General features: G+C 34.1%; 1 protein-coding gene across 1 annotated transcript in view; it reads right to left on the reverse strand.

The window, feature by feature from the left end:
- Positions 1-980: 980 nt before the first annotated feature.
- The window catches only part of LOC150100515 (uncharacterized), a 34,587-nt gene continuing 20,169 nt past the window's right edge, over positions 981-15,398 (reverse strand). The window contains exons 2-3 of the mRNA XM_090402718.1: positions 10,235-10,423; positions 981-1,213 (exon numbers count right to left, since the gene is read on the reverse strand). Coding sequence (XP_090258844.1) covers positions 1,022-1,213; positions 10,235-10,423 — 381 coding nt within the window. The 3' untranslated portion in view covers positions 981-1,021. The remainder of the gene's footprint in view (positions 1,214-10,234; positions 10,424-15,398) is intronic.

A 15,398-nucleotide genomic window follows, 5' to 3' on the forward strand; every position in this document is an offset into this window, starting at 1 on the left:
AATGGTGGTTGGTTGCTCCTAACATATAAAACATATAAAAGTGATTTCCATTATGACTACACATTTTGTATAATCTGCTGTATTCAAATATCTACGTTCTTCTTCTTCAGACTGGGGATGCTTTACAAAATGGAAAACAAAATATTTATAATTATATTAATTTATCAGTTTTATTGTGCTTTGCATGTTTCCATATACTGATGAATTTTCCATACAATTCATTACACCACAGAAAAATAAATACAGCAGACTAGTTTTCTATAATGGTTAAGATATAGTCTGTTATAATGGATAACTTGTCAGTTACTTTTAAATACTTTTCGAATAAAGTTAGTTTTATGGATGGGCTGAGTCTATTTAAAAAGGAGTTTATTATAGCAAATATCTGCTTTAATGGTATTCACTGTAGTAAGAGTTAACCATATTTAACATGTTTTAATTTCCAATCACAAAAATACCAATTCTATAATGAAAAATAAAAAAAACTAAATTATCTAATGCAGAATTTAGTCTGCTATCCACTATGAAAAAGAAAATCTGAAAACATTATTTAAATGGAGTATAGGTGACTTTCATTACAGCAAACCTACAAGGTCCACAAGAAAATAGTTGTTATGGTGGATTTCCATTGTCATAATGTGCCTTGCTTGGAATTTTTCCAAGTTTTTTATATTGAGTGGGTTATAAGAGTTGAGAGAATTCAACACGAGGAGTTTTCTAATTCCATTCTTCATTTCTTAGCAATGTTATTTTTAGCAAAGTGAACCAAAACACACAAGAGATTCAAGAACCTGATAAGAATGAGTTTCTAACTAGTGTTTCACACATGCAAAGTAACACGTTTATATAGTCAACATTTCATGTTATATATATATATATGAACAGAGAATATAACATATTGTATACTTTTTCATATATATTTTATATTTCATAATATATTAATGTAGATGTGTTCAAATTAAACATCCTGAGTCATAAAATACTTACATAATATCTTTAATTACAAAATTTGAATAATAGTTTAATTTTTATTTGATTTTATTATTCTAGCATTTCGAACTTCTTCACTAAGATGACTGCCATCACAGAAGGGTGGATGGGTAGTGTGCTTGCAACCACAGAACCAGTAATGAATGCCACGAAATGGTTTAAATCCAATCGGTCGTAATTTAATATTCATTTGAGAAAATTTACACATATCATCACAAAATGGCTGTTAAAAAAAAAAAAAAAAGTTAACTTTGAAACAGTTGAAAATTTAGAAAATCTGATAATATCAGATTTTCTGATATTTAGAACAGAAAAAAACCTACACAAAATATATCAATATTGAATATATATTTAATACTGCATGTGCAATAAAATATACTAACAGATGAAAAAAACATTTCTCACTCCAGCAATAATAGTAATGGAAATTATTATTATTAAATGATAATGGTAAGAGTTTGTATACAGAAGTGGGCAGATGACTGCAATATTATTTATGCTAGCCAGCATAGATTTGTTAAAGGCACTCTTGTTTTAGTAATCTGGTAACCTTTTACAATACGGTAACAATAGAAGTGAATGAGGGTAAGGCATACACTGTCATTTTTTTTTTTCTTTTGGTTTTTTCCAAAGGCATTTGACAGGGTGCTATGTGACAAGTTGATTTTTCAGTTGCAACATATGGGTTTGGATATCAGATTAGTGGATTGGCTCTCTTCTGGCAGATATCAGAGAGTTGTATATGGGTGAGCAGTATCAAGGAGTAGGAAAGTTACAAGTGGAGTTTCTAAGGGTTTCATACTGGGACCAGTACTGTTCAATCTTTATGTCAGTGATATCATCACAGGACTACAGGGAAATGTTCAGTTGTTTTCAGATGATGTGAAGCTTGCAGAGGGTTATTAGTGGTAGTGTTGATGTTTTGGTTCTTCAAGATGATTTGAATAGGCTGTAAAGGTGGGCAAACAAATTGGGAAGTTTAATCAACTAAATTTAAGATTTTAAAATTTGAGATCCACAGACAGGATACTTCATGCTAACTTGGTGGAGTTATACTATAAGAGGAGAAAGCAGCAAGGAATCTTGGGGTGATTGTGGATAGAGATTTGAAGTTCCGAGGACATATTACAAAATCTGTAAAGATATCTCAGAGAATTGCTCCAATGTTGAGGAGGACATTCACTGCAAGAGATAAAAGTGATTGATTGATTTTTGAATTTTATGACACAAAGACATCAAAGGTCATACCATGCCAGGACGCAGATCACAGCAGTACATATCGTAATTGGTTAGTAGAATAATCACAAGCATCTATTCCTTTGGTGGGATTCGAACCTGCAGCCTCTTGGCTGGAGAGCGGATATGCTAACCACTCAGCCAACCAAGCTGGCTGGGGATAAAAGTGTGGTCTCATTGTATAAAGCTTTGATCAGACCACACCTGGATTTCTGTGCTCAAATTTGGTCGATGGGATTTGAAGGAGATGGAGTAACATTGGAAAGAGAACAGAGACGGATAACAAAAATGATATCAGGACTGTATGATGTTATGTGGATAGACTGAAGACATGCAGACAGAAGACAAAGGGAGGGAATGGGGGATATGAGTGAGACATTTAAGCTGTGAAGGATTATTATTCATATGGTAGAATGAAGAGAAGGAGTAAAGACAAGGGGGCTATCCCTAGAAGTTGCAAAAGTTACCACTCTCCATTTAAAAATTTTTGATTGGAGAGTGGTATGAGCATGGAATGCATTGCCCAATAGGGTGGTGAACATGCAGACACAGTGAATGAGCTTAAGGAGTGGTATGATTAGTGCAATGAGCATTGTGACTCCATAGTGATGAGGAAAATAATAATAATACATCAGAATTAACAAATGTACTGAATTTGAAATAGCAGAAAAGTATTACTGAAATGCAAGAATGCATTTCAGTAATGCAAAATTCATCAAGCGCAGACAGCAGAATGAATAATTTGATATTCACATGGGACCGAATTGCAATGAGCAACTGCAATTTTAATCATAACAGGCCATTAGTTGTAGTATATTAATGGAAAATGAGATTGTGCAATGATTATTTATTAATGAAGTATTAGTATAGCCCTTTGAATTAATAATATTGTATTAATATTTCTTCAGCTTTAAAATTTCAAATGAAGAAATATTAATACAATATTATTAATTCAAAGGGCTATACTAATACTTCATTAATAAATAATCATTGCACAATCACATTTTCCATTAATATACTACAACCAACAGCCTATTATGATTAAAATACTTTTTGTGTTATGGTAATCCCACACAATGGGAGTTGCTCAACCTACAGTATATTAATTAGTTCTGTGAATGACAGTTGAGATGAGGATGGGAGAAAGAGAGAGATAAAATGCTAATGTTCAATTTCAGATGTTCAAATATTACTCAACAAGAAACTCATAAGAGATACTTAAGTAAGAAATCTAGATAACTGGATGCAGCTTTTTAAGGAATGTGGAGAAGTGACTAGCTTCTCTGACCTAATGTCCAATCTTATCTTCTCATGGGGCACCCCTTCAGTATATTTACATGGATACCAAACAAATGAGGATGGGATGACATTTTGAGATTTAGCCAACCAAATTTGTGTTTGTACTGGCTTAAACCTTACAAAATGATGGCACAACATGGAATTTCATGGGATGTTGTCTAGTTAAACAAATACCCCCCCCCCTGCTGTTTTCCTCAGGGAAGCAAACAATGAAAGTAAGCTACTCCAGCCACAGAATTCAAGAAGCGAGAGAATTAGTGGTGGTTGTGGGAACAAATGATTTAAATGAACATAAGGAGAATGTAAGGGCAGATATCAGGATGTTATTGAGGAAAGTGAAAGACAACAGTATAGTGGTAAAGGTTATCATCAGTGTGCTGCCAAGGTATGATAATGAGTTGAGATGGAGAGCCAGAATCATGAATGGAAAGCTGGCAGAGCAGTGTGAGGAGAAGGGGATCCAGTATGTGGATGTATGGCATGTATTTGAGAGAAAAATAGAAATATGCAGTTGTGAGTGACAGATTGCATTTGAATGGTTCCGGAGTGAGTGAACTGGAGACACTGTTGCTAGATGGAAGTGCAGTGTGTGTGTGTGTGATGCAAACAAGAGATCAGAAGAAAGAGGTGAAGTGAAAGATCAGGAGAATGGTATGGAAGAGACTGAATGCTTGGCAATGGAAATAGCACTAGTGTCAAAGATGGAGAGAGAACTGGAATGCAAGAGGAACAGGGAAACATTTCAATATTGAAATGAGAAAGCCCAAGTGGAGAAAGGGAAGTATGTCATAAGGAGAGTGAATATCAGAAGTAATAGCGAATGTATATGTGGAGATGATCAGCATAGGAACAGAACAGATCTGAATGTGAGAGGTAGTCAAGACTGAGCAGATATATATGGAGTAAGCAGTGATAAAGATGACTGGGAAAGGGTAGGTATGGTGGGGAAAATCACAACCAACAAGTGACTTGGATGAGACTGGTTTTAAACCTAAAAGTGAACCGTTGTTTATTTACAAATGCTAGGAGTATCAGAAATAAGGGAGATAAAATTGTTTCACTGATTGAGTTTACCTGCCCCAAAATCATTGGAATAAGTAAAACATGGCTGAATGAAGTTGATATCATAACAGGAATAGAAATGAAAATGTACAATGTTTTTTGCAAGGATACAAAGGGCAAGAAAGGAGGGGGAGGACTGATGATGATGATAACAGGGGAATTATGTCCACATAAGGTAGACATGAAAGAAGGAAATAGTGGCAAAAGTGTGAGGCAGTGTGATGTGAGGTGGAAATTAACAGGAAGAGATATTTAGTCAGATGTTGCTGTAGGTCATGAAATGTGGAAGGAGGTAGTAAAGAAATGCATAAGCAACTTGGGTTACTGAATAAGGTGATTATTATGAGTGATTTTAATTATGGTGATATTGATGGAATGAAGAGATAGCATTTGGTAATTAAAATCACTCATAATAATCAATTTGAATTTGAATTCTTGAGAGACAACTATCTAAGGCAGTACATAAAGGGAGCATGCAAGGATTGAGAGTTTTAGATCTAATCATTTCATTAGAGGATTTAATTATGAGTAGGGGTTTCATACTTCCCTCTAGTTGGTTAGAGTGATCACCTGTGATATAAAGACTTCTGTGAGGAAAGGATATATATAATATATTATATATATCCTTTCCTGTGAGGGTGCAAGTGAGGACAAATAAGTTCACAGATTTATTTTTATTTTTTTTTAAAGAGCTGCAAGTTGTAATTGTTTGGGGAATACTTCATGAGGATGTTCCAGAGGACAGAGGTGGATGGAATAAAATAGGAAGAGAAGTAGGTTCAGTGTGTTTGCAGCTGCACAGTAAAGGGATGCTGGGCAGTGGCTGCTCTTGTATTAACAGGTGCAACTGAAAGTGAAAGAATGAAAGTTGCTGATGACAGATTCACTTCAACCTCTGTGAGACAGAGGTTGAAGTGAATCTGTAAGAGAGGGGTCATCAATGAGCCTAACTGCTCACCTCTGAACAGCATCAAGGATTTTAAGGGAAGTTTTAGGTGCACCCCCCCCCCAAACATGTGAGTGGTATTATAAGCATGTGTAGTTTTGGATTTGCATATAGTTAAGACCTGGGTGGATGTACAATACCATCTTGGAAGAAAGAGAATGCCTAGTTTCTTGGACTTGGATGCTGAGGAGATTATTGATTTGGCGTTTATGTCAGGAGAGATTTTAGGTAAACATTAGTCCAAACAAAGAGAGAGATCTGATCTTGTCTGGTGATCTGTGTGTTACTGAGGATAAGGGTAAGTGAGCTGAGATCTCTTTTGCGAGAGAAAAGGGAAGACTGTGTTTTGGTGGCAATGAACATGACCAGATTGTCCTCACCCCCACTGAAGGATAGTATGCAGTTCGATGTTAAGGCACTGGTTGTAAATGACCTTAGAAAATGAATCACAAAGAGTTTTTTTTTTTTTTTTCAGGGAGAAAAAATTTACTTCAAATTTCACCGATAGAGAGCACTGTACCACATGAATTATTTGTGGATACGTGCAAAGGAGAGTTCTATAAAACACGGTGTACTGCTGACAACTCAAAATGAATGTGTGCAGATTCCTAGTCATTGGGGTGAACAAGAACTGTTTTTGTGAAAAGAAAAATTTGTTGCTGTGATGCTTACTTTGGTGGATAAGATATTGTTAGTGAAGTTGTCTTACACAAGAGGGGAATCGGTAGTGGAAGTTTTACGAAAGTTTCAAACACAGAAAAGAATGAAGAAAGGTCAAGGTCCTATCACTCCTGCCAGAATACGGTCTCTAATATGACGTTTCGAGAAAACTGGAAATTTGTCAGATCGCCCTCAAACATGCAGACCAGTGTTATCCAAAGCCCTTACCAGCATTGTGGTACTGCAAATGAATGCCCAAGCAGCACAACCAACAAGTGGTGTAAGCAGTGCATGTGAAGCTGCAAGAATCACAAGCATAGCAAAAATGCCACTATTCTGCATCCTTCATGTTGCATAATCATCACACCACCAAATGTAATGGATATCCTTGTTTTTTCATTATATTCCATAGTTTTTCTCTGTGTATTTTATCTAAATTATTTCAGTAATTTAGAGACATCATTTTTCAGTAATTTGTTTTAACACATAAATATTAATAAATATCTATACATGATCTTGCATGTCTGAAGCCATTTTGTTCTTCTGAAAGTAGATTGTTTGCAATATTTTTAAGTCTTTTATTCCGGATTTTACTGTAAATTTTGTAATAACCTGTATTTAATAAACTTATTCCTCTGTAATTTCCATAATCATCTCTGTCTCCTTTCTTAAATATAGGTTCTTCCAATGTTATTGGTTCTATATCAGTACTGATTTCTTCATTATTATTTTATTCTGTTATTAAATTTGGGTCATACCATAAATTCTTATCCATTGTTTCTCTTGTATTATGTTGATTTGTGCTGTATTCTTTCTTCGTTGTTTAATTTCCTTAATATTTTGTAGGCTATGTCTTGTGTTCCATGTATATCCTCTTCTATTTTATTAATAAATCTGTCCCAAGAATCTTGGTGAGCTTTCTATACTAAAGGGTTTTAGCTATATTTCTTTTGTTTTTGAATATTTCTTCTATTCCTTTGTGTGTTTTTGAAGGAGTGATTTGTATGCCATTTATTTTTCTTTTATTGCATTTTCTATATCTGTGTTCCAGATTTTTAATAACCCATATTTAATAAACTTCTTAAGTTTATCTTCTTAATATTTTATTTTTCTTTCCAAGTACTTCAGAGACTACTTTATGGATGATCTTTATTCGTTTTCTAGTCTTCTTCTATATCTTCACTGATTTGGGCTTCTTTTAGGTAGTGATTGATATAGCATTTCTTATAATAGATATATTTTGTATACTTGTTATATTTCTTGTTTTTTCTTATTTACTTCTTTTCTCAATTCTGCTAGTATTTCTATTTTAGATCTAAGTAATGATCTGAAAAAATCTCACTTCCTCCATAAACATGTACATCTCTCACTCGTGCAGATAGTTTTTGATTAGTAATGATATAATCAATTACAGATATTGTTTCTCTGCCATTCCAAGTATATTTATTTATATTCAAGTACTGGTTATTTTAAAATTATTTAAAGTACAGAAGTCTAATAATTCTTGTCTATTGTTATTCATGCAAATTTCTCCAATTCTATTAAATTCCAGTTCCTATTAAAACAGTATTAATAGGAACTGTTCGGAATCCTCTTTCCAGGGCATATACTCCTATAATATTTAAGTAGCTTCTATTTGTTTCTAATTTAACTGTTACAATAGGTGCCAAGAACTATGACACTAATGTGCATGGACAAGTGTGATGCATGTGGATAGGGACAAGAAAGAAATTTGTTGATATGTTTCTTAAAGAGTTGAGGGTTGTGATCATTGGAGGAAGACTTTTTCAATGAACATAAGTGTAGGGAATGAAGGAGGAGGATGAGAAGCTGGTTTGATAAGTTTGAAACTGAACTGCATAAGGGCATTGACCAGCAGCTATTCATGTTTATTCACTGAACTGGATACTACCATCCCTCCATTGTATGGACAATGGAGAGTATATCTCTCCATTAAGTACATCATTTAAGCCAGTTCATCAGTGAAAACATGTCCATGGAAAAACTTACAGGAGACATAATGTAGCAACAGAGTGCCTATGGAAAGGGACCAGAAAGAGTCAGTAAGAAGGGGAGGGGGGGGGGGTCAATAGTAAAGTGAACCAGTCAAGCAGAGTAAGCATTGTTTAGAATGAAAAGAATACCTTTAGGAGGCTGAAGAGGCTATAGATGTGATGTGACGTGCTTGTGCCAGGAGAACGAGAGGAGAGATGTGAAAGTCAACACAAGAAGAGAATTCTTATTCAGGTTATGCAACAGTTCTAGAACTTCCCTTCTCATGCACCTACATCTCTTCATTAAATATAGTGGTAGCACTGTGGTGTTTGCACCATATTGCAAACACCAGGTTGACAGATCTTGGCAAAGTGGGCAAGTACCCATCATTTGAACAATAGCATCTACTTCTTTCAATTCATTCTTTCTTTTACTTGTAGCATAACAATAAAATTCTTTTGGGTTGTTATTAGCCTGCACAGCTGCTTTCCATACATCACTTTTTTTGACCTGTGCTTTATATATTTCATTATGCCTCTCAATCTTATTCTCATGATATTTCTTCCACATCATCTTCTTATAGATCTCTTGCTTAATTAGGTTGCACATCAGTTTCACATCCACCATATTTGTTCTTTGAACTCTAGGGATGCATTCTGATATTGCATCATTTAAGTACCTTTTCAATGTCTCCCATGCACTCCTAATATCCTTCCCATTCAGTAAGTGATACCATGAGACTGGTATCAGTTACAGCAATCCTTTCATATCCTTTCTCATACTGTATTTAGCTATCAGCTAATGCTGATAACTTTTTATTCCTTTTAGTCCTAACTTTTGGAGACTGATGTTGAATGTTTTTAGAGACTGAGTGGACAGTTTAATCTCCACTGGTAGCCATTCAGAGATCATTTCTAAGCTGACCACCTAAATTAGCTAGCACTAATTTAGGTGGTCAGCTTAGAAAAAATTCCTCTAGTCGATGACTAGAATAGAACTCACAGCACTTCTTTCTTCAGGCAGTCTAGTGCTGAGAAGTGCAAACACCACTTCTACTGAACTACATAGGCTCACATACTGTATTTATCACTATTTACTGTATTATCATCAATTATTCCCTTTTGCTATATTTATCACTCAAATCATTACTTTCTATAAGCAATACTATCTCTTTTACTTATTTTTCCTTTCCCATTTCTCAATTGCGTTCACTCCTGGAAAGCTTGAAGTAGTAACTGCCACCAAGCGCAAATTTAATGAATAGATCAACTCACCATATTACTTATTTTTTTCTTATATTCTGCTTGCTGTTCAAACATCCCAAGATTTAAATTCTAAAACCAGCACTTTAAACACCGATTTTCACAGCATCTTTAATGGGGCGATAACCCAGACAGGACTAGATCTGACTAGACTTCCTGCAGTGGCATTTACCTCTGCTAATGTTCTGTTCAAATCTACTCAACATCAGAATCCTGCTTTCACAGATGCTGTGCCAAGAATCCTAAAAATTCTTGATGCTTTCCAAAAAGATGGTAGTTTGGCTAATTAACAATCCCTTTCTTAAAACCCAACCACTATCTCACACAGATGGTCCATTTCTGCTTTTTGCTTTTTTTTTTTTTTTTTTTTTTAACAGGTATTTCTACAAGCATTGTTTCACTGAAATAACATCTGGAGTTACCCCAGTTCTGCTAAGCTTAAATAACTCAAACAGCAGGTGCCCTTTTAGAAGAGGGGCTGCCTATTAATTTCATTACAGTTCAACCACTAACCTATAAAAGCTGCTTCTAGAATCCTCTCCTCTTTCATAGATCCATCTACCTCTCTGGAAAAGATTACCTTGTAAAGTATTTGCCAAGGAATACCTCTAGGTGTTCAAAAGAAACATTGCTATCAGTTTAGAAACCTCTGGTGTGGAAATGATATGTAGACTGTAGAATGTAATACAAAATGTTTTAATACATTATGTTCTATATCATGAAAACGTTTTTGGACTTTGCTAAAAATAGAAACTTGTATACCATTACATATCATAAATCCTACCTGTTTCTGACTATGACCACATGAACACCAATCATATGTTACGCCACTTTCACATTTAATTCTCACTGGCTGCTTGTCATATACTTCACCCTTCTCCTTTAAATAGAAATCAAGATTAGCCTGATCTTCACAAGTCATAAACTTGCTTTCCGGAGGTGGTTTTATTTTCTTACCACGATATTTATAATGCTGTAATAAGAATAATATGAGGCAAATAAATTAGGTCTTTTTTATTTACAATTTAACCAATTATATAATACTGTATTTACTCGAATATAACTCACACTTTTCCCCAAAAAATTAAAGTTAAAAAATCATGGTGCAAGATATATGCAGGGATTTTCTGAAACTAATTTTCCAGGAAAAACTAAATTGACGTTTATAATTAAATACTGAGTATTCATTATAATTTCACATTCACATTATTTATAAATTGAATGCATTTAAATTTTAATTATCATGTTGATGTTCGCTCACCTTCATCACATGATATATTTGAACCTTTGGTGATGATGCTTCTGTAATTAAATTAAATAGTTTCATTATTGCTTGTCCTTTTATCATTTTGGAATCTTTCCTGTTTACACCAATATTGCACAATAAACTCATTCACTGTAAACTCGTGTCCTGCTGCTCAATTGCCATGATTTTCTGCAAAATCAATAACTAACTTTGAATTTAAAATCAACACTGTAACTTGAATGTTTCTCCATATTTCAAGCAAAAATTACCCGTAATTTACAAGACATCAGATATGTAATGAACAATCCTTGATGAATGACAAATAAGAAGTGAAAGCAGAGTGCAAAATGGACAACAATGGTAGGCCAGTAGAGATAGAGCAGCTATGAAGACGTGCATATGATTGATGTGGTATTAAAAAAAGATCATGTGACCCAACAACAAAGGAAAGCCGACAAATGTTGAGTTGAAATGCTAATTCTCTTCAACCGAATTCCATAATATCTGAAACTGCCATAACGACATTTACTCAGGCATCCCTTGATTAACGCAATTAATTAATCCCTCAATGTTACCACGTATATCAAAATCACATTAATCAAATATAATAATCAATGGTAAAAATTACAATTCGTCCATGATCGATTACTGTATTAATAATTTGTTTTATATGGTACTCTTTTAGAAAGATAAAAAATGAATGCAAAGTAAATGTTTAATAAATGCTTGTACCTATGTTACTTACTTACTGCAATTTTTTATCAAAAAAGTTACCAAGAGTCGTTTGAACAGTTTTAGTTTTTTTCTTATCAGCATAAATTCTATGATAACAAGCGAAATGACTCTCTAGAACTCATTAAACAAGCATTCTTCGATTAACAACTGGATTCACATCCATTACTTGCTGCTTAAGCAATTCTAAACTGCAAAATATTCCATCCAGTTGTTTGATTGTTATCTCCTTTGGAACCCTGTTAAATTGTGAATGAAGATATTTTATATATTATAATACTTCATTCACATTTAACATAATCCACCATGTCATAAGCAAGACTTGTAAATATCATTTGTTGTTAGTCTCTTGCTTGTAATATATTATTCATATAAATGCTTTGAGTTTTGTTTGTTATTAATCAATTATTTAATCTTAGAATATGTAATAATAATGAAAAGATTCTATATAAATGTCATTCATTTTATTTAGTTTATTTTGTAAAATTTATTATAAAAAACTGTATGTATGTAAATTTAAATGTATATTATATGAATTGTGATATATCTTTTATTTCTGTATGTAAGCGTGATTTTATGAAATTCTGCTAATGAGATTTGATTGGTCACTGTGAAGGAAATGGAGTTAATTTTAGATAGCACGTGGTGGAGCGTGAGCTACGGAATTCGAAGGGAGAAGGAGTTGATATGAGCTGGACTGGCTAGAAGTGGATTTTGACAGGAAGAATGAAGGTATTTAATTGGAAAACGAAAGTAAAGAAAGGAGAAGCATTCAGGACAGCAAGGAATAAAGTAACGGGTGGCAGCAAAGGGATTTGGATATGCTGTAAATAGGTTAGAAAGGAACCGGGAAATTAATAGGCAATTAGGAATATTTATACGGAATTCTAAAATTATGATGAATTCCAATTGTTTTGAGGAAGAATAGTGCAAGGCTGAATTTAATGCATAGAAGAAAACAAGGAATAAGTAGATTACCTACAACGAGTGCGTCAAAACTTGTGTAGCTCTATGTTTAATATTTCAGTTATATAGTGAAGATTCCCTTTGAATAGTAAAATCACTTTAAAGTGATAGTTAACTTCAGTTTTAAGTGTGCCTATAGTGAATCCGATTTGCAAAGGATGTAACCCGGTAAGAGCAGTCCAATTTTTTTATATTTCAGCGTGAAGAAATAAGAGTTAGCTCCGCCCGATATATATCTTAACATTAACTGTGGCGTTCTACTAAAATTAGCCGAAGTATGGAGCTTTAAAGTGTTTTCCCCTTGAAGTGATAACTGCCTCATAACTGAATTAAGTGTTTGTTGACTAAGAGAGAATTAGAGAATTCTACTTTAAGAATATTTACTGTAAGATTCTGTAACATTGAACTGTGTGAACCATTTTTAATTATTCGGATAAATTTAGAATTGACAGCTGGATGTCTGATGCCTAATGTTTTATGTTTCTTATGAATATACCTGAACTAAGTTGATTTGCATTATCTTGTTTTCAAAGTTATACTTAATGTACATGTCATATAACCCTGCATTAAATGTTTTGTTTTATTGATTCTAATTTGGTGTTTGCCTGATTCTCCTTCATTGCATGGCTCATAAAAAATATCGGACCTTGCGGAAGCCTTAAATGATAATATTAACCTCGGCCTGTATAAAGTGAGATGCAAAAAGTTAGTTGATGACTGATTCCTCTGTATTATATAGACTAATCTAAATATAGGGTGGCGCAGGATAATATAAATTTCTTTATATTCGGATCAGTATCAATCAACATTTAACAAACAAAATGGCGAACTCAAAGCCAGGATGTACGACATAACAACCCCATCTTCACATTCCATTGTTCATTGTCTTCATATGAGTGTTGTTGTTGTTCAATTTCAAGACGATTGTTGTCACTGAAATCGTTTGAATCCAATAATTCTTTAACATCTTCTGCATCAACACCATCAAAACCAAGGTCTTCACCAATTGCAGCGATTTCTTCAACTATGTTGTTCACAGGATTTTGAAAACCACCAAGTCATTAACGCAGTTTGGCAAAAGGTTTCTCCAAATAGCTCTCATGCAGCTAGAAGACACTTGCTCCCACGAGTCAATGTTTTCAATTGAGTGTTTAATGTTAAAATTTTTCCAAAATTCTTGGAGCATAATCGCATTTTTTCCCATTGTTATTTCTACTACCTTTGAAAATGTCTTTTTAAGAAAATAGGCTTTGAAATTTGCAATGACGCTCATGTCCATGAGTGGTAGCAATGATGTCATATTTGATGGAATCACATTCTCACACAGATCATTAAGAGAATTTGGATGAAATTCTTTTTTGAATGAAAAAAATTACGAAGAACGTAATTTGTAAATACAGCAGAACAACTGGAGCTTGTAATACACCCACTCTTAATGCTTAATGGGAGGAATGGCGTCATCATGCTCACGACTTTCACTCTCTCGGCCAGGAAACACTTCTCGAAGCTTGCATGTTATATTTGAGTAAATATGGTATATGATGAACAACAGAACAAAAGAGCACTACAAAATAAGAAATGAATTGAGATTAACTATACTTGAGATTAGCTCTTAATTGATACATGTTTGGCCATAAGCGATATTCTTTTTAAGCTGTGTGCACACACATCAGCCAATTGACTAAGGTGGTTTCCAGAATGTTGAGTATGAAGAAAGGTCGAGAATGCAATTTACAGAATCTAATGAATAGGAGAGGAGGGATATATGACAGAGATGTATAAGTTAGTAAGAGGTTCTTATCAGATTATCATTGAAGTGTTCAAAGAATGGTGGGAAATTGAGGGAAGAATGAGGTCATCCCTGAAAAATGTATAAGGTAGGTGTGAGCAAAGGAATGAGAAGTAGGTTTTTTAATGGAGAGGGGTGAATGATTGGAATGCAAATTTATTTAAGGTGCAGTATGATGAGTTTTGTGTATGACAGAGGATGGGTCTTGGAGTCAAAAGGTCTGAAGACAATAATATAGGGGCTGTTGACTTCACATTAATTGCTTTAGTTTCCGATAATGCAAAGCACACTTCCTTTTGCCTGGTTTGCGACATTAAAAACCTCAGTTTCCAGGAGGACAAACACTTCGACCTCCACATATCAGACCAGCTAATTTATCTTAAGTCAGAAACACCCTTATAAAGGTTCTTCATATCCTAAGATGACAGGATTTCAACCAAGGCTTTGTTGAAGAAAGACACTGAAACTGATTCAGCTATGAAAGCTGTCTCCCTCTCTCTGTATTCACTGACATTAGATACAATTCTGATAAACAGTGATCATGGAAATATTTGTAGAAAATGTAATTAGAAGAAAGTAATTTGTATGACAGAAAGTAAACTAGTGAGAGCTGAAACACTAATTAACTCAGTGGTTTTTTTATAGTGAGTCAAGTATTTTTAGAGAGCTCTTTAGGTCACCACCACAAATGTGAGAACAGTATTCAATGGCTGCACAGATTTTTGAATATATATATATATATATATATATATATATATATAGTTAATAGTTGGTTTGATAAAGTAATGCCTTGAGTAAATCAAGAGCTTTATTTCTTGGATGTTGAGACAGCAATATTTGTAATATTGTTATTATTACATTCTTCTTCTTGAATGGCAGGCAATTTCAAGTAGAGTGATGTGAGCAAATATCAAGAATGGGAAACTGGACAATAAGACTTATTTGTGCCTATGGTCCCACAGAAGGTTCTATTAAGGAAGAAGCGGAGGAATTTTTTGAGGCTTTAGAGCAGGGGGGTCGGCAAATGTTTTTGACTGTCAACCCCTTCAACAGTTTCTTGACTTTTTATCGACCCCCTTTATTTTACTATTATGTAATATGTATGTTGATGCGCAAAAATGAGACTGGGATTGAATACGTGTAAGTATAAGTAAATAAGCAAGCGCCCGCATGTTGCAATCTCACTCCCATCGCACTGGCCAGGCGGGAACCACG

The sequence above is a fragment of the Typopeltis vanoorti genome, chromosome 13 (genome assembly GCF_054136105.1).
Source record: "Typopeltis vanoorti isolate ZY-2024b chromosome 13, IOZ_Tvanoo_1.0, whole genome shotgun sequence".
NCBI classification, from domain to species: Eukaryota; Metazoa; Arthropoda; class Arachnida; order Uropygi; family Thelyphonidae; genus Typopeltis; species Typopeltis vanoorti.